This window comes from Rhinoraja longicauda, chromosome 41 (assembly GCF_053455715.1).
Source record: "Rhinoraja longicauda isolate Sanriku21f chromosome 41, sRhiLon1.1, whole genome shotgun sequence".
Lineage (NCBI taxonomy): Eukaryota > Metazoa > Chordata > Chondrichthyes > Rajiformes > Arhynchobatidae > Rhinoraja > Rhinoraja longicauda.
In genome coordinates, this window is record NC_135993.1 from 13,803,016 (window position 1) to 13,826,986 (window position 23,971).

At 49.3% G+C, this 23,971-nt stretch overlaps 1 protein-coding gene across 2 annotated transcripts in view; it reads right to left on the bottom strand.

The window, feature by feature from the left end:
- The window catches only part of LOC144611856 (nck-associated protein 1-like), a 136,816-nt gene that overhangs the window by 106,623 nt on the left and 6,222 nt on the right, over positions 1-23,971 (bottom strand). For both annotated transcript variants that reach the window (XM_078431163.1, XM_078431161.1), the window contains exons 2-8: positions 18,582-18,692; positions 11,906-11,998; positions 7,194-7,250; positions 4,594-4,736; positions 3,789-3,879; positions 2,935-3,072; positions 1,999-2,047 (exon numbers count right to left, since the gene is read on the bottom strand). In XM_078431163.1, coding sequence (XP_078287289.1) covers positions 1,999-2,047; positions 2,935-3,072; positions 3,789-3,879; positions 4,594-4,736; positions 7,194-7,250; positions 11,906-11,998; positions 18,582-18,692 — 682 coding nt within the window. The remainder of the gene's footprint in view (positions 1-1,998; positions 2,048-2,934; positions 3,073-3,788; positions 3,880-4,593; positions 4,737-7,193; positions 7,251-11,905; positions 11,999-18,581; positions 18,693-23,971) is intronic.

The following is a 23,971-nucleotide window of genomic DNA, read 5'->3' on the forward strand; positions in this document are numbered from 1 at the left end:
GGCAAAGAAGTAGAAGATGGAATGCAATGTAGCAAAGTGTACAGTCATGCATTTTGGTAGTAGGAATAAAGGCGGGGACTATTTTCAAAATGGAGAGAGGATTATGAAATCGGAGGTGCAAAGGTACTTGGGAGTGCTGGTTCAGGAATCCCAAAATATTAATTTGCAGGTTGAATCTGTAGTAAGGAAGGCAAATGCATGCATTTATTTAGAGAGGACTAGAATATAAAAACAGGAATGTAAAGCTGAGGCTTTGTAAGGCACTGGTCAGACTGCATTTGGAGTATTGTGAGAGGTTTTGGGCGCCATATCTGAGGAGGGATGTGCTGGCATTGGAGAGCGTCCAGAGGAGGTTTACGAGAATGATCCTCACGATGATTGAGTTAACGTTTGATGTGTTGACGGCTTTGGGCCTGTACTCGCTGGAGTTTAAAAGGATGAGGTGGGACCCCATTGAAACCTACCGAATAGTGAAATGCATGGATAGAGTGGATGTGGAGAGGATGTTTCCACTAGTGGGAGAGTCTAGGACCAGAGGACATAACAGAATAAAATGACATACCTTTAGAAAGGAGGTGAAGAGGAATTTCCTTAGCCAGAGGGAGGTGAATCTGTGCCACAGGGACAGTGGAGACCAAGTAATTGATATTTTAAAGCGGAGATTGACAGGGTCTTGATTAGTTAAGCGGAGAATGTTAAGGGGAGAAGGCATGAAAATGAGTTTGAGAGGTTTGGATAGATCAGCCATGATTGAATGGCGGTGTAGACTCAATGGGGCGAATGGCCTAATTCCACTCCTATGACCTATGGACATCATGTTCGGCATGGACTTGGTGGGCTGAAGGGTCTGTTTCTGCACTGTACGATGTTCTATTCCCTCTTGCTTCAAGTCCCGGCAACACCCATGTGAATCCCCAGGGGAGGGGGATCAAGAACTAGAGGTTTTGGGGAAAAGATTTTATAGGAATCTAAGGGGCAGCTTTTTCCATTTAGATGGTGGTAGGTATATGGAACAATCTGCCGGAGGAGATAGTTAAGCCAGTTGAAATGACAACATGCATGAGATATTTGGACATGTACATTCAAAGGAAATGTTCAGAGCGATATGGGCCAAATGCAGGCAGGTGAGACAGGCTTACATGGGGCATCTTGGTCGGCGTGGACAAGAAACAGGGGCTGTCGTATGACTCTGTCGTTGGGGCAAAGTCTGGATACTTGTTTACAATAGGGAATAATAGGGGGCAGCACAGTGGTGCAGCGCCTGAGACCCAGGTTCAATCTTGACTATGCGTGCTTCTCAGTATAGAGCTTCTACATTCTCCCTGTGACCGCAGGGGTTTTCTCCGGTTGCTCTGGTTTTCTCCCACATTTCAAAGACATGCAGGTTTGTAGGTTAATTGGCTTCTGTAAATTACCCCTAATGTGTGAGACATAGAACTAGTGTGTGGGTGATCGATGGATGGCATGAACTCGGTGGGCCAAAGCGTGTGTTTCCACGCTGTGCTAATCAAGAATCTATCAATCTTCGCCTTAACAATTTCCAAAGACTTGGCCTCCACAGCCGACTGCAGTAATAAATTCCACAGATTCACCACCCTCTGACTAAAGACATTTCTCCTCATCTTTCTAAAGATACATCCTTTTATTCTGAGGCTATGGTCCCTAGTCCTAGACCCTCCCATCATTCTCCCCACATCAACTTTATCGAGGCCTTTCCGTATTTGGTAAGTTTCAATGAGAGAGTTCAGAGAGTTGAAGCTAAAGTTCCTTTTTGCTGCACTGCTGGGCACTATTTGATCCATTTTCCCTTTAATAGCAATATCCATTTTATTTTGTTTTACTGCAGTGTTTCTTGTATCTTGTATACATTCCTTCTCTCCAGAGATGCTGCCTGACCCGCTGAGTTATTTCAGCATTTTGTGTCTATCTTCGATTTAAACCAGCATCGGCAGTTCTTTCCTACGCATTGATAGTGTTGGATGTAGCTGTGATACCTACTGATAATCCATCTCGCCATTACTTCCAGTGACAAGTATTCACACGGCATCTGAAGCAAAAGACAACAGTGGAATAATTACTGTCATTTCCCCATGCAGCCACAAGGCAAACAATCACTGTTAATGATATCTGAATGAGAACCCATACATTTTACATTCATTAATCTTCTAAATTTACCAGTTAAACATAGATACCGATGTGGATGACTGGACTTGAGGGTTTAGGGACTGCCAGCATCCAAGAACTGCATGACAAGACATGGCTTATCTGGTAAATGGCCCAGATTTAAATGTCTGACCAAACATACTGATATAAATCTGACCCAGAAGTCATGATTAGATCAAGGTGTTTTCATTTTAACAGGTACTGGAACCAACAACACACCTTAGCAACCAGATTCAACATTACTTCGCAAGGCCATTGAAGTAGAAATGGATTTCAGAAATAATTAAGGTGGCGCAGCGATAGTGTTGTTGCCTCACAGCGCCAGGGATCAGGGTTTGATCCTGACTACAGGTGCTGCCTCTACGGAGTGTGTACGTTCTCCCCGTGATCTGCGTGGGATTCCTCCAGGAGCTCCCGTTTCCTCCCACACTTCAATGATGAACAGGTTTGTAGGCTAATTGGCTTGGTAAAATTGGTAAAATTGGTAAAATTGGTAAAATTGTAAATTGTCCCCAGTATGTAGGATAGTGTTAGTGTGTGGGAGTCGTTGGTCGGTGCGGACTCAGTGGGTGGAAGGGCCTGTTTCCACAATGCATCTCTAATCTAAACTAAACAAAAATTAGATGTGTTCCAGGAGATGCAGGAAAGGATCATCTGCAGAAATAATGCAAAACAGCGCATCCACTGGTTTTAACTTTTGAGACAAATGATCAATTCTTACTGTCAAACTCAAGAAAGAAATGTTGGGTGATAAGGGACGGCTGTTCTTACCGTGTTGGAGGCAGCGGGTGTGAGCATGGTGTTGGCCGAACTGATCAAACTCAGCAACTGAGCACTGCGCCAATGATCAGCAGAGAGGTTCCTCCTTAGGAAGAGGGTTTGTAGACTGAGGAGAGCGTCGGTGAGCAGCTACAACAAGAAGAGGAGCAATCTTACATGGTGACATTTCCAGCGACCATGCCTTTTTCACAAGACTTAACCGCTGCATTGAGTCATAGAGACCTGGGCATCAAATGAACAGGCAACATTTAGCAACAGGAAGTACAATTCCCTCTTAACCCTTCTTCCAAAGCTCCAGTTGATGGGTAGTGCCCCCACACTTGCAGCTCGTACCTTGACAAAACTACTAAGTATAGTTCCCGTAAAGAAGGTAGGACCTGCTGGTGTAACTCAGCGGGTCAGGCAGCATGTGTGGAGAACATGGATAGGTGACATTTGAGATCAGGGCCCATCTATAGTAGTTCCCATAAAGAAGGTCCAAAGTGCTGGTGCGGGGATCACTGGGCGGCACGGACTTGGTGGGCCGAAAAGGCCTGTTTCCGGCTGTATATATATGATATGATAACATGGATAGGTGACGTTTCGGGTCGCCATCCTTCTACCGCACAGTTTCCAGGTTGCACACAGTCAGGGGTTCTGTCCAAGCTACACAAAGTTCAGCAGCTTAGATGACGAACAGAAGAAAGATCACAGAAACCTTCAGTGAAATGGAGCAGAGGACTGAAGTTTGGACCATTAACACCGACTGATGCAAAAGCACTAGGAACAAGGAACAAAACAAGTGGATCCGAACATCATTTCACTGGAAAAATCTGGATGATGGCTTTGGCTGAGGTAGGACTCACCTTCCAATGGGGTTCAAACTCCTCGGCGAGCTTCTTCAGTGGGTGGTCATAATCCAGGAACATCTGCCCGAGCCTCGAATAATTGGAGTCACTGATGGAAGGAAGGACAACCAACATTGAAATGGCACACGAGGGATTTATTTCAGTGAGAGCACAGGGTTGTGGGTGGGATAATGTGGGAGGTGGCGGATCATGTAGGAGAGGGGAGAGAATGTAGGGGGAGAGACAGCGAACGTGGGGGGGAGGGAAAGTTGTGGTGGGGGAGGGAATGTGGGGGTGGGGGGTTGGTGTAGAATGTCGGAGGTGGGGGGAGAATGTGGGGGATGGAGAAAACTTGAGGGGGGGAGAGAATGTGGGTGGTGATGGTGGGAATGTGAGGGATGGGGGAGAGGGAAAGAATGTGGGGGGTGAGGGGAGGGAGAGGATGGGAGGTTGGGGGAAGGAGAGAACATGGGTGAAAACTTGAGTGGTGGGGGGAGGGGTGGGAGGAGGGCTGGGGAGGGAGGGTGAAGAGTACATGGGGAGGGGGGAGGGAGGGGGCGGGAGGACAGCCGGGGAGGGGAGGGAGTGAGGGAGGCGGGAGGGAGAGAGCATGGGAAGGAGGGGTGGGATGGCAGTGGAGAGGAGGGCAGGGGGTGAAGGGAAAAGGGGGAAGGGAGCGCGCGGGGAGAGGGAGCGGGGCGAGATTGTGGGGAGGAGGGAGGGAGTGTGGGGGTAAGGGGGAAGGGAGTTGGGGGGGAGTGGGGGGAAAGATGGAGGGGGAGCTGTTTGCTCTGCACCTTCATAGTGCCTGTCATGGCCTTACCTGGTACCATTGGACATCTCATAGACCACATTGTACAGTCCAAGCAGCACCTTGCGATCCTCGATGCGAGCCAGCAAGAGGACCAGGGAGACGTAGGTGGTGACCAGTTCCAGGTAACCCCTGGTCAGGTCATAGTTTACATTCTGCAAGTGTAGCAATTGTTGCGCTGATTTAGCCGTTGTCTCTCCCATATCTTCCCTTGCACATTGCTGCTGCCTCCTGCACCTTGTTTCCCTTACTTGCAGATGACAACGGCACGGGTAATATCAAACTACAACCATTGTAGATCTTTGGGGGAATTCGAAGAGTGGGACAACCTGGACACAAGGGGTGTGTGCTCATGCCGTCCTTCAGCCCGTCCGTCCATCTGACCGCTCACCCATGTACACCTGCCTGCCCGCCTCTCATCCCTCCTTCCCCTCTGCCCCCTGCCACTTGCAGTCCCATCTGTCTATCCAACCGCCCACCCATATGCTTCTCATTCACCCTCGTCCCCCTGTTGCCCCTCCTCTCATTCCTCTGCTACCTTCTACCCGTGTAGTCCCGTCTACCCGACTCTCCGCCCTCTATACCCTTCCACCCGCACGCCATCATCCATCCATCTATCCATCCATCCGCCCATTCTCTTGTGCACAGTGTCTCTCCGAGTGCTCTTGCCCACCCTGTTGCCCCAGTCCACCCCATGACACCCACACCTCCCACCCATCAGGGTCTGTGTCTGTAACACCATTGAGCTTTTGATTCCACAGTTTAAATCAATGAGTATAGAAGTTGGGATGTTCTGTTACAGTTGTCGGTGAGACTGCATTTGGTATCTTGTCTCAGTTGTAGTCACTCAGTTTTGAAATTAAGTTGGAGAGGCTGCAGAGAAGATTTATAGTGATGTTGCCAGGACTTGAGGGTCAGAGCTACAGGGAGACGATGGGCAGATAAAGTTTAACCCAACAAATGTGAGGCGTTGCACTTTGGAATGTGGAATATAGTTATCCAGTTAATGGCAATTCCCTTCACGGGCATTGCAGTTCAGACAGATCTTAGGGTCCAAGTCCACAACTCCCTGAAAATAGCAACAGAGTGGTAAAGAGACTTATGGTGTGCTTGCCTTTATAGAACGAGCATTGAGTACAAGAATCAGGAAGTTACATTGCAGCTTAATAGGACTTTGGTTAGGTTGTGTTTGGAGTGCAGTTCTCATCCACAGGAAGGATGTGGAGGCTTTGGAAAGGGTGTAGAGGAGGTTTACGAAAATGTTACCTGCCTTATTAGGTATTTGCTATAAGGAGAAGTTCGACAAACCTGGAGGTTAAGGGGAGGACATAGAACGGCATAGCACAGGAACCCTTCTGTGTCTGTGACGAATCTGATGCCCAGATCATCACATGTCTCCCTGCATAAAACACGTTACCCTCCATTCCCTAAATGGGAGATATGACAAAGTATATCCAATTCGGAGAGGCAGAGATGGGGTAGATACAGAACCCGTTTTCCTCGGTGGAAATGTCAAAGACCAGAGAGCATAGCTTTTGATTAGAGGGGGAATGTTTAAAGGACATATGCAAGGCACGTTTATTGTCTACACACGCTGTCAGGGGTTGTGGTGGAGGCAGATGGTGGTGTTTAAGAGGCTTTTAGATAGGCACGTGGATATGCTGGGACTGTGGGAACATGGATCATGTACAGGCAGAGGAGGTCATTTTTAAATTAGCTTCATCTTTGACACAAACATTGTTGGCAGTAGGGTCTGTTCCTGCACTGTACTATGTTTAGTTTAGTTTAGAGAAACAGGCCCTTCGGCCCATTGTGTCCACACCGACCAGCGATCCCTGCACATTAACACTATCCTGCATACACGAGGAAAAATTTATACTTGTACCAAGACAATTAACCTACAAACCTGTACGTCTTTGGAGCGTGGGAGGAAACCAAAGATCTCAGAGAAAACCCATGTGGGTCACGGGGAGAACGTACAAACTCCATACAGACAGCACTATTCTCTCTTGCATCATATCTCAAGCCCTCAAATCCTCACCCTCATGTTTGGCACTGACATCGTGGGCCGACAGGCCTGTTCTTGTGCTCTACTCTCCTGTGTTCAGGCTAGGACTTCATTTCGTAGAGCGCAGATGCTGAGGAGTGATCATGTAGAGCTGCATAAAATCATTAGGGAAATAGATAGGAGAATATGCAGAGCCAGTGGACACAGGTTTGAGGTGAGAGAGGAAAAATTTAATAGGAAACTGAGGGGCATCGTTTTCATACAGAGGGTGGTGGGTATATGGAACAAACTGCCAGAGGAGATAGTTGAGACAGGTACAATTAAAAGATCCTTGGACAGGTGGATAGGAAAGGTTTAGAGGGATTTGGACCAAATGCAGGAGACGGGGACCAGTATAAATGGAGCATCTAAATCGGCATGGACAAATTGAGCCCAATGGCCTGTGTTTGTGCTGTATGACTCAAACTACGTTGTGAAGGGCAGTGACACTTATGGACTTCCATCAGTCTCAGCCTGCAGTAGTGTAAACCACTACCCTTTACTGCCTCTCTCCGTTTTCCCACCTTGCAGGTAGTTACGTATCCCATCCTGCATAAATACTTACAATATCCAGGTACATTTGGCAGGAGTCCATTGTGTTCAGTAATTCATAGATATTGTCCTGCCAAACATAAACAAAAGAACATCAAGTAGAAATCAGAAAGCAGGACCAAGAGCTGGGCGTTCTGGACAAAGATCCACAACTTTTCCACAATGCAGCAATGTTTAATAACAAGTATCAATCTTTCCAAGGACCAGTGAAGACCACTGGTATCAATGATCAATGAGGGCATGTTGACTTCCTTAATATTATACCATTAAACAAGGCTGAAAGATCCACCATCACATACAGGAGCAGTTATCTCTCAGCAGAGTTTCCCACGTCCAGAAATAAAGTGAATGGGATTTGGGCTGAGTGTGTTGTAGATCATACCAGAGTGCGGCTTCTGGGTTGTGCTGTGCCCAGTGGGGGTGTACTGTGCCCAGTGAGGGTGTACCGTGCCAGTGGGGTGTACTGTGCCCAGTGGGGGTGTACTGTGCCCAGTGGGAGTGTACTGTCCCCAGTGGGGGGTGTACTGTGCCCAGTGGGGTGTACTGTGCCCAGTGGGGGGTGTACTGTGCCCAGTGGGGGGGGGGGGGTACTGTGCCCAGTGGGGGGTGTACTGTACCCAGTGTGGGTGTACTGTGCCCAGTGGGGGGGGGGGACTGTGCCCAGTGGGGGGGGGGGTGTAATGTGCCCAGTGGGGGTGTACTGTCCCCAGTGGGGGGTGTACTGTGCCCAGTGGGGTGTACTGTGCCCAGTGGGGGGTGTACTGTGCCCAGTGGGGGGATACTGTGCCCAGTGGGGTGTACTGTGCCCAGTGGGGTGTACTGTGCCCAGTGGGGGGTGTACTGTGCCCAGTGGGGTGTACAGTGCCCAGTGGGGGGTGTACTGTGCCCAGTGGGGTGTACTGTGCCCAGTGGGGGGTGTACTGTGCCCAGTGGGGTGTACTGTGCCCAGTGGGGTGTACTGTGCCCAGTGGGGGGTGTACTGTGCCCAGTGGGGTGTACTGTGCCCAGTGGGGGGTGTACTGTGCCCAGTGGGGGGGGGGGGTACTGTGCCCAGTGGGGGGTGTACTGTACCCAGTGTGGGTGTACTGTGCCCAGTGGGGGGGGGGGGACTGTGCCCAGTGGGGGGGGGGGGTGTAATGTGCCCAGTGGGGGTGTACTGTCCCCAGTGGGGGGTGTACTGAGCCCAGTGGGGTGTACTGTGCCCAGTGGGCGGTGTACTGTGCCCAGTGGGGGGATACTGTGCCCAGTGGGGTGTACTGTGCCCAGTGGGGTGTACTGTGCCCAGTGGGGTGTACTGTGCCCAGTGGGGGGTGTACTGTGCCCAGTGGGGTGTACAGTGCCCAGTGGGGGGTGTACTGTGCCCAGTGGGGTGTACTGTGCCCAGTGGGGGGTGTACTGTGCCCAGTGGGGTGTACTGTGCCCAGTGGGGGGTGTACTGTGCCCAGTGGGGTGTACTGTGCCCAGTGGGGGTGTACCACACCCTTCCTGTAACACCCGTAATGTTCATCTCTAGAATTAGCTTCTGGGTTCCCCATTGCATTGCTGAACTTTCTCTCTGCCACTCGTTTCCTCTCTCAGTGCTGATGCGTACTTCCTGTTTTCTGCAGCATTCACTTCACATTTCAACCTTCACAGTGGAGAAGTTCCACAGCCTCCCCATAATGCAGAGTTTGGGGGTATAGGGATCGATCTGCCAGAGGGGGTTATTCAGGCAGGTGCAACCTGCCCACACTGACCAACATGTCCCAGCTACACTAGCCCGACATACCTGCATTTGCCCCATATCCATCCAAATCTGCTCAATCTATATACCTGTCTAACAGTTTCTTAAACGTTGGCATAGTCCCTACCTCAAGTACCTCCTCTGCCAGCTCGTTCCACACACCCACCACACTATTTGTGAAAAAGTTACCTCTCAGACACCTATTAAATCTTATCCCCTTCACCTTTGGTCCTCTGGCCCTCGATTCACCTACTATGGACAAGAGTGCCTCTACCCAATCTATTCCTCTCTTGATTTTATACACATGATCCTTGCTGTAAACTTACCCTGGGGTAGGGGTGCGGATCAGGGGTGGGGATCGGGGGTGGGGGTGGGGATCGGGCTGGGGGTTGGGGTCGGGGAGAGGGTGGAGGTCGGGGCCGGGGAGAGGGTGGGGATCGGGAGAGGGTGGGGATCGGGGGAGGGGGTGGGGGTCGGGGGAAGGGGTGGGGGTCGGGGGAGGGGGTGGGGGGAGGGGGAGGGCGAGGGGGAGGGGGAGGGGGAGGGGGTGGGGATCGGGGGTGGGGATTGGGGCCGGGGAGAGGGTGGGGATCTGGGGAGGGGGTGGGGATCTGGGGAGGGGGTGGGGATCTGGGGAGGGGGTGGGGATCGCGGGTGGGGATGGGGATCAGGGTTGGGGAGAGGGTGGGGATCGGGGGAGAGGGTGGGGATCGGGGTGGGGGTGGGGATGGGGGTGGGGGTGGGGGGTGGGGGTGGGGATCGGGGGTGGGGGTGGGGATCGGGGGTGGGGGTGGGGATCGGGGGAGGGGATCAGGGGTGGGGGTGGGGATCGGGGGTGGGGATGGGGATCAGGGTCGGGGAGAGGGTGGGGATCGGGGGAGAGGGTGGGGATCGGGGTGGAGGTGGGGATGGGGGGTGGGGGTGGGGATCGGGGGTGGGGGTGGGGATGGGGTGTGGGGATCGGGGGTGGGGGTGGGGATCGGGGGTGGGGTTGGGGATCGGGCGTGGGGGTGGGGATTGGGGGAGGGGGATGGGGTGGAGCCCAGCTCTGGAGGTGCTGCAGGCAGCGGCTGTGTGATGGTGCTTCGGCGGGTGGAAGGTGAGGCTTTGGGCCTGGAATGGAGAAGGTGAGAAGGTCGGGCTGTGGGACGTGTATATCAGCAGGGGTGTTGGTGACTGCACTGCAAGGTAAATGGATGATGGAATACTCTGACTTGAGTCCGTAGCTGACAGAGTGGTTGGAGAGAGGAAATACGGAAAGGGTTGGTGTTGGGATCATGTTGAAGATGGTGGAAATGTCCATGGATGATGTGTGGGATGCGGAGGCTGGATGCATGAAAGTTGAGGATGTTTGGAACTCTATATTGGAGTCTGGGAGGAGTGGGGGAACGAGAGCAGAATTACAGGGCACAGAGGAGATATGGTGAGGGATCCATCTCTGACAGCCAGGAGGAAACCACATTTACTAAAGAAAGAGGACATCTCGGATGTCTGCTTTCTGCAGGAACCAATTCCTGCACAACTTTCATCTGCAACTGGAGGAGATGCCCTTATACCTCCTCCCTCGCCTCCATCCAGGGACCCCAGCAGTCATTCTGAGACAGAGGTTCACGTGCACCTCCTTTAACTTCAGGTATTTGGTGCTCCTGATCTGGCCTTGTTAACATGGGCAAGTGTAAACTCAGCAAATGTTTTACCTAACACATGCTCTTCGTTCAGCAAGGCGTACAGGATCTCCTGGTTGCCAACCATTTTAACACACACATTCCCATTCCCACACTGACCTTTCTGTCCTGGGACTCCTCCATTGACAGAGTGAGACCACATGCACACTGGAGGAGCAGCACCTCATATTTTGTTTGAGCAGCTTACAAACAAATGGGTTGAAAGTTGAATGCTCCAGTTTCAAGCAATACCTTCTTCAATTATCCCAGCCTCCCGCCACTCTGGTGTGCACAGATTTCTCCCAGCATTGCCATCATCCAGTTTGTTTCCCCTCTGTAAACTGAACTTGCATCCCTGAATCCCCCCCTTTCATTCCCTCCTCTTCCCCTTTGCCCTGTCCACTTCCAACCATATCACCCACCTCCACCCTCCATCTTTACAGTGTTCCAGCAGTAGAGCTGCTCCTTACAGCGCCAGAGACCCAGGTTTGATCCTGTCTGCTTGTGATGTCTGTACGCAGTTTAGATGTTCTCCCTATGAACAGAGTGGTTTTCTTTCGTGCTCTGGTTTCCTCCCACATTCCAAAGACTTGTAGGTTTGTAGCCTAATTGGCTTGGGGAAAATTGTAAATTAACCCTAGTATCTGTCGATAGCGTTACTGTGCAGGGGTTGGCTTCTGTAAATTGCCCCTGGTGTGTAGGATAGAACTAGTGAAAAAGTGATCATTGGCAGTGCGAACTCGGTGGGCCAAAGGGCCTGTTTCCGCATTGTATCTTCAAACCAAATTCACTCCTCTTAGCTCCTCATCTGACACCCTTTTGTCTCCTTTGCACCTCTAGCCTTTGTCACTTACTCCACCCATCTGCAATCACCCTCCTCATCTATCTCCTGCCAGACTTTGCCCCACTGCCACCTCTCTATTCCAGCTTTCTCCTCCAATGACATCAACCAGAAGAAGGGTTCCAATCCGAAACGTCATTTGCCCATTCCCTCCACAGATGCTGCCTGAGCCTTTGAGTTTCGCCAGCACTTTGCGCATTGCTCAAGGTTACAGTGTCTGCAATCTCCTGTATGGGAGGGTAAACAGTTGGAGTCTCTCGTGTTGGAAGTGCGTCATTGCAAGTCCCGGTGTACCGCCCCTACATCTGGAATTGGTTCTATGAATTGGTTCCACACCTATCAGTGTGTGCTCTCCCAATGAATAAGTCTACCAGATTGGCTGTGGTCTGTTTTTCATCTCAATATCCTCATTTAGCACATGCAACCCTTAAACCTCCATGGCCAAATCTGCCCATGGGAACTGGAGAGCTGAAGGCGAGACAAAGCTGCAGACTCACCCGTAGCTCCATGACATCCACAAACGAATGGTAGAAATTGCTCACGTTCTTCAGAACCTCCGACTTGTCCTTCTGGAGGCTGCCAAGTTGGCTCTGACAACATAGAACACATTCAACAGAGTCACAGAATCACAGCAATACTGCACAGAATCAGACCCTTCAGCCCAACCATTAAGTCCTCATGTGGAGCAACTAATCAGGTCAGGCAGGATCTGTGGAGGGAGTTGGACAGACAGCGTGTTGGGTCAGGATCCTTCTCCACATTGATTACATTTGAACAGTACACCACAGGAACCACTGGTGCCTGTGCCGAATGCTTGTGCCGAACATGATGACAAGTCGAAGATAGACACAAAAATCTGGAGTAACTCAGCGGGTCAGGCAGCATATCTAGAGAAATGATGAATGATCTTGACCTGAAACATCACCTATTCCTTTTCTCCAGAGATGCTGCCCTACAGAAGTAGAGTAGTGGTAGAGCAGTGGTGCAGTGGTAGAGATGCTGCCCTACAGTGCCCGGGTTCGATCCTGACTACGGGTGCTGTCTGTACGGAGTTTGTACATTCTTCCCGTGACCCGCTTGGATTTTCTCCGGGATCTGTATATGAATGCATGAAGTATAAGAAGTAAAGTAGATGAGCTTGAGGCTCAGTTAGAGGTTGGTAGATATGACATTGTGGGGATTACAGAGACATGGATGCAGGAGGATCGGGCCTGGGAACTTAATATTCAGGGTTATATATCCTATAGAAAGGACAGGCAGGTGGGAAGAGGCGGTGGGGTACCTCTGCTGGTGTGGAATGAAATTCAGTCCCTTGCGAGGGAAGACAGAGGGACTGATGAGGTAGAGTCACTGTGGATTGAGTTGAGGAACTGTAAAGGCAAGAAGACGGCATGGTGGCACAGCGGTAGAGTTGCTGCCTTACAGCGAATGCAGCGCCGGATACTCAGGTTCGATCCTGACTATGGGCGCCGTCTGTACGGAGTTTGTACGTTCTCCCTGTGACCTGCGTGGGTTTTCTCCAAGATCTTCGGTTTCCTCCCACACTCCAAAGACGTACAGGTTAATTGACTGGGTAATACGTTAAAAAAATGTCCCTAGTTTGTGTAGGATAGTGTTAATGTGCGGGGATCGCTGGGCGGCGCGGACCCGGTTGGCCGAAGGGCCTGTTTCCACGCTGTATCTGTATCTCTAAAATATAAGACACTAATTGGTGTTATCTACAGACCCCCAAATAGTAGCCCGGATGTAGGGTGTAAGATGCAGCAGGAGTTAAAACTGGCATGTATGAAAGGTAATGCCACTGTGGTGATGGGCGATTTCAATATGCAGGTAGACTGGGAAAATCAGGTTGGTTCTGGACCCCAAGAAAGAGAGTTTGTAGAGTGCCTCCGAGATGGATTCTTAGGGCAGCTTGTAATGGAGCCTACCAGAGAAAAGGCAATTCTGGATTTAGTGTTGTCCAATGAGCCAGATTTGATAAGATAACTCGAGGTAAAGGAACTGCTTGGAGGTCGTGATCATAATATGATTAGTTTTAATCTGTAATTTGAGAAGGAGAAGGTTAAATCGGAAGTGTCAGTGTTGCAGTTGAACAAAGGGGACTATGAAGGCATGTGAGAGGAACTGGCCAAGGTAGACTGGAAAGGGATCCAAGCAGGATTGACGGTGGAACAGCAATGGCAGGAATTTCTGGGCATAATCCGGAAGACGCAGGATCATTTCATTCCTAAAAGGAAGAAAGATTCTAAGGGGAGTAGGAGGCAGCCGTGGCTGACAAGGGAAGTTAGGGATGGAATAAAACTAAAAGAAAAGATGTATAACACAGCAAAGAGTAGCCGGAAGCCAGACTATTGGGAAACTTTCATAGGACAACAGAAGGTAACAAAACGGGCAAAACGGGCTGAAAAGATGAAGTACGAAGGGAAGCTGGCCAAGAATATAAAGAAGGACAGTAACAGCTCAGTCACTGAAAGTTGGCGTGCAGGTACAGCAGGCAGTGAAGAAAGCTAATGGAATGTTGGCCTTCATAACAAAAGGATTTCAATATAGGAGTAAAGAGGTTCTTCTGCAGTTGAGCTGGTAAGACTACATGTGGTCTTGGTAAGACCACATCTGGAGTATTGTGTACAGTTTTGGTCTCCTAATTTGAGGAAGGACATCCTTGTAATTGAGGCAGTGCAGCATAGGTTCACAAGATAGATCCCTGCGATGGAGGGACTGACATATGAGGAAAGATTGTAAAGACTAGGCTTGTATTCACTGGAGTTTAGAAGGATGAGAGGGGATCTTATAGAAACATATAAAATTATAAAAGGACTGGACAAGCTAGATGCAGGGAAAATGTCCCCAGAACCAGGGGGCACAGTCTTAGAATAAAGGGGAGGCCATTTAAAACTGAGGTGAGAAAAAACATTTTCACCCAGTGAGTTGTGAATTTGTGGAATTCTCTGCCACAGAGGGCAGTGGAAGCCAAATCACTGGATGGATTTAAGAGAAAGTTAGATAGAACTCTCGGGGCTAGTGGAATCTAGGGACATGGGGAGAAGGAAGGGACGGGTTATTGATTGGGAAGATCAGCCATGATCACAATGAATGGTATGTAGGTTAATTGGCTGGGTAAATGTAAAAATTGTCCCTAGTGGGTGTAGGATAGTGTTAATGTATGGGGATCACTGGGCGGCACGGACTTGGAGGGCCGAAAAGGCCTGTTTCCGGCTGTATATATATGATATGATATGATATGATATGATATGATATGAATGGCGGTGCTGGCTCGAAAGACTGAATGGCCTCCTCCTGCACCTATTTTCTATGTTTTTATGTTTCTATGATCGGTTTCCTCCCACAATCCAAAGACGTACAGGTTTGTAGGCTAATTGGCTTGGTATAATTATAAATTGTCCCTAATGTGTGTAGGATGGAGTTAGTGTGCAGGGATCGCTGGTTGCAGGGACTCGATGGGCTGAAGGGCCTGTTTCCATGCTGTATCTCTAAACTAAACTAAACTCCCCACCTCCCCTCAGCTCAGTGACCCCTCACCCCCCCCCTTCAGCCCAATGACCCCTCACCGCCCTCAGCCAGTGATCCCTGACCCACCTTGAATCTAGAGGCCTCTCACCCCCCTCCCTACTCAGTGATCTCTCATCCTCCTCCCAGCCCTGTGAAGCCTCTCTGCTCTTCCCTCCCACGCCTCAAAACCATGCAGTTTGGTGGGGTAAGGTAGATTACAATGTCGTTAGATTAAGGTGGATTGGGACCAATTGTTATTGGGTAAGTCTACAGATGACATGCTGGAGAGACTGCAGATTCTGGTTTACACTGAAGATAGACACAAAATGCTGGAATTACTCAGCAGGACAGACAGTAACTCTGGAGAGAAGGAATGTGTGATGTTTCGGGTCTGAAGAAGGGTCTCGGCAGAAAACATCACCCATTCCTTCTCTCCAGAGATGCTGCCTGTCCCGCTAACTCACTCCAGGATTTTGTGTCTATCTTTGATGACGTGTGGGAGTTGTTTAAAGGCCAGCTGATCAAAGTACAGGATCAGCATGTTCCAGTAAGGAGGATGGATAAGCACGGCAAGGTAACAGAACTGTGGGTGACCAAGGAGATTGTATACCTGGTCAGGAAGAAAAATGAGGCGCAGGTCAGATTAATGAAGGTGGCATCAGACTTCTTGTGAAGAATATAAAGCGAGTAGGAAAGATTCACCTGGATGATAAGAAGGGCCAAAGGGGGCCATGAAATGTCATTGGCGTTGGATTAAGAAAAATCCCAGTGGTTTTTATACGTAACTTAAATACAAGAGAGTGACCAGGAAGAAGGTCATGCATCAATGAGGGTATCCCTGATTGGGGTCAGAGGATGTAGGTGAGGCACAAAATGAGTACTTTGCAAATGTATTCACTGAGGAGAAGGACTTGGCAGACAGCGAGATCCGTGTAGACAATGTCAGAGGGTGAAGGGAGATTTGATAGGTTTATAAAATTATGAGTGGTATAGGTAGGGTAGACAGCCAGAACCTTTTACCTTGGGAATGTCTAACACTAGAGGGCAAACACTAGAGGGACAAATTTAAAGGAGATGTGCAGGGCAGTTTTTCTTTACGCAGATAGAGGTGTGGGGTGCTGGAACGCCTTGCCAGAGGTGGTGATCGAGGCAGATATCATAGTGGTCTTAAAGAGGCTTGAGATTGGCACATGGTCGACTGGGCTTGTATTCGCTGGAATTTAGAAGGATGCGAGGTGGTCTTATAGAAACATATAACATTCTTAGAAGATTGGACAGGGTAGATGCAGGAAAAATGTTCCTGATGTTGGGGGAGTCCAGAACCAGGGGTCAGGATTTAAGAATAAGGGTAGGCCATTTAGGAATGAGATGAGGAAAACGTTTTTCACCCAGAGCATTGTGAGTCTGTGGAATTCTCTGCCACAGAAGGCAGTGGAGGCCAATCCACTGGATGTATTCAAGAGACAGTTAGATTTAGCTCTTAGTGCCAAGGGAATCAAGAGATATGGGGAAAAAGCCGGAACGGGGGCACTGATTTTGGATGATCAGCCATGATCATAATGAATAGATCGAAGGGCCGATAGGCCGACACCTGCACCTATTTTTTCTATGCATAGGAAATAGAGGGATATGGATCATGTACAGGCAGATGAGATCAGTTGAACTTGGCATCATGTTCGACACAAATCATGTGATGCAGTGTTCCATGTTCAATGTTCTATATGAATGCCTGCAGAGTTTCAGTGTTTGTATAAAACAAACTGTTTTCATTTTAGACAATAGACAATAGACAATAGGTGCAGGAGTAGGCCATTCAGCCCTTCGAGCCAGCACCGCCATTCAATGCGATCATGGCTGATCACTCTCAATCAGTACCCCGTTCCTGCCTTCTCCCCATACCCCCTCACTCCGCTATCCTTAAGAGCTCTATCCAGCTCTCTCTTGAAAGCATCCAACGAACTGGCCTCCACTGCCTTCTGAGGCAGAGAATTCCACACCTTCACCACTCTCTAACTGAAAAAGTTCTTCCTCATCTCCGTTCTAAATGGCCTACCCTTGTTTAGAGATATATCGCGGAAACAGGCCCTTCAGCCCACCGAGTCCACAACGACCCGTGTGGCACATTAACACTATTCTACACACACTAGGAACATTTTACATTTTACATTTATTCAACACCAATTAACCTACAAACCTGTACATCCTGTACAAACCTGTACAATTGATAAGGGCAAGGCTGTGGATGTTGTCTATATGGACTTCAGTAAGGCATTTGACAAGGTTCCACATGGAAGGTTGATTAAGAAGGTTAAATCGTTGGGTATTAATAGTGAGGTTGCAAGATGGATTCAACAATGGCTGAATGGGAGATACCAGAGGGTAACGGTTGACAATTGTATGTCAGGTTGGAGGCCAGTGTCCAGTGGAGTGCCCCAAGGATCTGTGTTGGGTCCACTGTTGTTTGTCATTTACATTAATGATCTGGATGATGGTGTGGCAAATTGGATTAGTAAATATGCAGATGATACTAAGATAGGTGGAGTAGTTGATAGTGAGGTAGATTTTCAAAGTCTACAGAGAGACTTGGGCCTTTTGGAAGGGTGGGCTGAAAGATGGCAGATGGAGTTTAATGCTGATACGTGTGAGGTGCTGCATTTTGGTAGGACAAATCAAAATAGGACGTACAGGGGAAATGGTAGTGAATTGAGGAATGCAGTGGAACAGAGGGATCTGGGAATAACTGTGCATTGTTCCCTGAAGGTGGAATCTCATGTGGATAGGGTGGTGAAGAAGGCGTTTGGTATGCTTGCCTTTATAAATCAGAGCATCGAGTATAGAAGTTGGGATGTAATGTTGAAATTGTACAGGGCATTGGTGAGGCCGAATCTGGAGTATGGTGTGCAGTTCTGGTCGCCAAATTATAGGAAGGATGTCGACAAAATGGAGAGGGTACAGAGGAGATTTACTAGAATGTTGCCTGGGTTTCAGCACTTAGGCTACAGAGAGAGGTTGAACAGGTTGGGTCTTTATTCTTTGGAGCGTAGAAGGTTGAGGGGGGACTTGATAGAGGTTTTTTAAATTTTGAGAGGGACGGACAGAGTTGACGTGGGTAGGCATTTCCCTTTGAGAGTGGGGAAGATTCCAACAAGGGGACATAGCTTCAGAATTGAGGGACAAAGGTTTAGGGGTAACATGAGGGGGAACTTCTTTACTCAGAGGGTTGTGGCTGTATGGAATGGGCTTCCGGTGGAAGTGGTGGAGGCTGGCTCGATTTTATTATTTAAGAGTAAATTGGATAGGTATATGGATAGGAGGGGATTGGAGTGTTATGGTCTGAGTGCAGGTAGATGAGACTAGGTCAGGGAGAATGGTCGGCGTGGACTGGTAGGGCCGGACAGGCCTGTTTCCATGCTGTAGTTGTTATATGTTATATGTTATATGTTATCTTTGGAGTGTGGGAAGAAACCGAAAATCTCGGAGAAAACCCATACAGTCATGGGGAGAACATACAAATTCCGCACGGGCAAGCACCCGTAGTCAGGATCGAACACAGGTCTCTGGTGCTGAATTTGTTGTGAAGTGGCAACTCTAACGCTGTTGTTGCAAGGTTTCAAACAGACAGACTTTCCATGACCAAATGTTTCACTGTAACTGGCTACTTACACAGTTGGCCCGCAGATCAATTGCTGGGAATTTCCTGGTGATGCATTTGATTGCAGGCTCCATGTGTTTCTCTGTTAGGTATGGTAGTTTTGTCTTGGGATCTGAACATGTCTGTAGGAGGAAGACACAAAAGATCAATATTACAAATCAAGACAAACTGCTGATGTTGTGCAGTGAAACAATTAAGGGCTTCCACCAGAGCCAAGGGTGGCACGGAGGAGGAGCGGTGGAGTTGCTGCCTTACAGCGCTTGCAGCGCCGGAGACCCGGGTTCGATCCCAACTATGGGTGCTATCTGTACGGAGATTGTACGTTCTCCCCGTGACCGGCCAAACGCGGCACACTCCAAAGATGTACAGGTATGTAGGGTAATTGACTTGTTGGCTGTATAAATTGTCCCTAGTATGTGTAGCATAGTGTTAATGTGCGGGGATTGCTGATCAGCACGGACTCAGCAGGCTGAAGGGACTGTTTCCGCGCTGTATCTCTAAACTAAACTAAACATCAGATGGACAGAGCACCCCGCACGGCAGCACAGTGGTGCAGCGGTAGAGTTGCTGCCTTACAGCGCCGAAGACATAGGTTTGATCATGACTACGGGTGCTGTCTATACGGAGTTGGTATGTTCTCCCTGTGACCTCGTGGGTTTCACCAGGAGAACGTACAAACTCGGTTCCTCGGTTTCCTCCTACACTCCAAGGACATAGAAACATAGAAAATAGGAGGAGGCCATTCGGCCCTTCGAGCCAGCACCGCCATTCATTGTGCTCATGGCTGATCATCCAAAATCAGTACCCCATTCCTGCTTTCTCCACATCTCCTTTGATTCCTTTAGCTCTAAGATCTAAATCTAACTCTCTCTTGAATACATCCAGTGAATTGGCCTCCAAGAGCTCTATCTAACTCTCTTTTAAAATCATCCAGTGAATTGAGTGGCTTTTTAGTGTGGGTTATTAGTTTAATTTTTTGTAGTATAGTGGGTATATGTATGATTAGTGTGTAGAGGTCACAGTTTAAAAATAAGGGGTAGGCTATTTGGGACTGAGATGAGGAAAAACTTCTTCACCTAGAGAGTTGTGATTCTGTGGAACTCTCTGCCACAGAAGGCAGAGGAGGCCAATTCACCGGATGTATTCAAGAGAGAGTTAGATTTAGATCTTAGGGCTAAAGGAATCAAGGGATACGGGGAGAAAGCAGGAACTGGGTACTGATTTTGGATGATCAACCATGATCATATTGAATGGCGGTGCTGGCTCCAGGGGCCGAATGGCCTCCTCCTGCACCTATATCCTATGTTTCTATTTTCTACTAGACCAAGTGGACCAGTAGGGGCCCAAACCTCTCCTGCATTGGTGCAGCACCCTCTCCTCCCCACCTTCCCCCTCCCTCTCCCTCTTCCTCCTCCCTCCTCCTCTCCCTCCCCTCTTCTCCCCCTTCCTCTCCCCTTCCCTTACCCCCCCCACTCCACCCCCCTCAACCCCCCTTACCCTCCCTCCTCCCCACCCCCCCTCCCTCCCTACCCACTCCCCCCCTCCCTCCCTACCCACCCCCCCCATCCCTCCCTCCCTCCCTCCCCACCCCCTCCCTCCACCCCCTCCCTCACTCCCTCCCTCCCTCGGAGATAGATTTAAACTTTAAAAAGTGAACAACTAAAAATATAACACTGATTTCAATGAAACTTCTTTCATTAGCACCAAACGGATGACGGTGAGTAAGGTGGGCCCGTCATTGTCGCGCTATCGTGTACCGCTTTGGCTGTAGTTCAGGAACAAACAAACAAACAAACGAGAGTTTTAGTAGATAGATGAATGGCAGTGCTGGCTCGAAGGGCCGAAGGGCATACTCCTGCACCTACTTTCTATGGTTCAATGTTTCTAAATCCCCCATTATGACAACCGTGTTAAGTTTTGGAGCTGCCTGAAAGCTCCTTTCATTTTTTTTCTAATTCCTCTGTATTTGAGAACAAAAGCCCAAATGTAGCAAGAAGGTTGGTTTTAATGTAAATCTTTGTTTACTGTATCAGGCCACCAGATGCACTCACATCCTGAGGCAGGATGTCAGGCAGGAGACTGCTTAGAGCAGCTTGCACTACACCAGGAAGTAAAACTCATGATAGCGACAAGCCTGGTGATCCGTGGCTCGGCAGGACTTCAGCTACAAACCTCTGTCCTTGTGGGCGTGCCGACCTTGCCCGAAGGCCAGGATAACTTTGCCTTTGGATTGTAGCTGTGAGCACACTTACCAACACACACACGCACAGACACATTCATGCAGACACATACACACTCACCAACACACACATACATTCACATACACACACTCACACACTCTCAGACACTCATTCTTGCAGATGTGCCCTCCACACTTTCACACACTCTAACACTCACAGCCACACTCAGACACATGCACAGACACACACAGACACACGCACAGACAGCGACACAAAAGACACACACACACACACACACACACACACACACTGACACACATATTCATGCAGAGGCCCACACATACAAACACAGTGACACACACTCACTCATGGACATACATCCATACAGAGGTGCCCCATCACACATAAAGGAGTAACACACACACATACAGACACACACACATACAGACACACATATACACACACACACACTCACCGACACACGTTCATGCAGAGGTGCCCCACACACACACATAAATACACATAAATTGTCCATAAATTATCCCTGGTCTGTAGGAAGGAACTACTGTCCAGGTGATCATTGGTAAGCGTGGACTTGGTGGGCCGAAGAGCCTGTTTCCATGCTATCTCTCTAAACTAAACTAAATTTTAATGTCATCTGTAAATTTATGAACCATATCTTCTACATTCTCATCCAAATTTATTGATATAAACCACAAACAACAATGGGCCCAGCACTGATCCCTGAGGCACACCACTGGTCAGAGACCTCCAGTACAAGAAATAACCTTCCACCATCACCCTCTTCTTCCTTCCATGAAGCCAATTCCCTATCCAGTCAGCTAGCTCTTCCTGGATCCCATGCAATCTAACCTTACACACACACTCCCATGCAATCTAACCTTACACACACATAATGACAAGGTGGTGCAGCAGTAGAGATGCTGCTTTACAGCTCCCGAGACTCGGGTTCAATCCCGCTACGGGTGCTGTCTGTATGGACTTTGTACGTTCTCCCCGCAACTGCGTGGGTATTCGCCGAGATCTTCGGTTTCCCCCCACAGTCCAAAGATGTACAGGTATGTAGGTTAATTGGCTTGGTGTTTGTGTAAAATAGTCCCTAGTGTGTGTAAGGTAGTGTTAAAGTGTTGGGATCACTGGTCGGTGCGGACTTGGTGGGCCGAAGGGCCTGTTTCCATGCTGTATCTCTAAACTAAACTAAATGTACTCACAGCCTGGAGCTCTTTCTGGTGAGCTCATGAATGAAATGTCCCCATTTTGGGCATCCAAGGGAAAGGCTCCCGTGGATGGAGACACCGCATTACACAAAGGAAGGTGGTTGTGGATGGAGGTCCACCATGCCAGCCCTAGGGCATCACTGCAGGAGACCCTCAGGGCAGAGTCCTGGGCCCAACCACCTTCAGCTGCTCCATCAGTAATCTTCCTTCCATCAGCACATCAAGAGTGGGGATGGTCACTGATGATTGTACGATGCTTAGTTCCACTCATAACTCCTCAGCAAGCGAAGCAGCCCATGCCAGCTTGCAGCATGGCCCAGACAACATTCAGGCATGGGCAAGTTTTGGGCACCATGTAAAAGCAAAAGATGTTGCCAAGCTGGAAAGAGAGCAGAGAAGATTTACGAGAATGTTGCCAGGACTTGAGTGCCTGAGCTCTGGGGAGAGGTTGAGCGAGCTAGGATTCTATTCCTTGGAGCGCAGTAGGTTGAGAGGTGATGTTATAGAGGTGTATAAAATCATGAGAGGAATATCTCGGGTACACGCACAGAGTCTCTTGCCCAGAGTAGGGGAATTGAGAACCAGAAGACATAGGTTTAAGGGATGTGGGGAAAGATTTAGTAATAATCTGAGGAGTAACTTTTTCACACAAAGGGGAGTAGGCGTTTGGAACGAGCAGCCGGTGGATGTAGTTGAGGCAAGTACTAACACATCGTTTAAGAAACATTTCGACAGGTACATGAATAAGGCAGGCTTAGAGGTATATGGGCCAAACACAGGTAAGTGGGCCTAGTGGAGATGGGACAAGTTGAGCCGAAGAGCCTGTTTTCGCGCTATATCATTCTATGAGAGGTGGCAAGGATGATTCATGCCTCAGTAGTGGCAGGCAGTGGTGGAGGGGGTGCTTATCGAGCGGCTGTTTAGTCCTGGATGGAGACGACCTCCTTGACTGTCACAGGGTCACACGCATCCCGGAGGTCACGGAGCCGAGCGGCAGTAGGACGTCAGTGAGCCACGGCCACTCTCTGACATTAGCACTGGGAAGCCTTTGAGCCTGGCCCCTGCTCGTCCCAAGGACCAGTCAGAATAGAGGCCCGGTAAGCAGCCGGGTGTGAGAGGCAATGCAGGGTACCTCCACGGTGGAGTGGGCCACTGGAGTCCCTGCAGCAGCCTGGGGCTTGACTGGATCGGGTGGCATACCAAGAGGCCGAGCACTTGGACCGGATGCAACCGACAGTGGCACTGAGTGGTGGAGCAGCGGTGGAGGACAAGCTGCGCGTGGCCAAGCTGACCCTGCAATGCCACCAGGACAAAGGGTCTTCATGGTCAGGTGATGAAACTCTGCCCTTACAACAAGTGGGATATGAAAATGGCATCAAATGTGGTGACTCCTATTCTGTCTCAGAATACTATCCCTATATACGTATTTAGTTAAGATCTGCTTATGTTTGGTGATAGTTGTACTGAACTATAGGCAAAAATGAATTTCACTGGATGAGACATTAAAGTGCCACGTTCTAGGATGCCTTCATTGCCTTCATTCGGGGACAGTTCTGGGGACAGATTGGATAGGCTGGGTTTATTTTCCCCAGAGTGATGCAGGCTGAAGGGTAACTTGGTAGAGGTTTATAGCTTGTTGAGAGGCAGAGATAGAGTGGATAGTCAGACTCTACCTCCCATGGTAGGGGTATCAATGCTAAGAGGCCATAGGTTTAAGATGAGAGAAAATTGTCTTGGAGATGACCTGATGGGTGAGTTTTGCACAGAGTGGATGATATCTGGATCTCATTGCCAGAGGAGGTGGCGGGAACGGATACAATCGGAGGCAAAGAGACGGGCACAAAGAGACAAGGCATGGATGGATAACGGCTGAGAGCAGGTGGAGAGAATCAGTGTGGATGGGCATGGAGGTGATGGGCTGAAGAGCCTGTGTCTGAACTGTGCGCCGCGCTGACTCCATGACTCTGCCTGTCCAGATGCGGA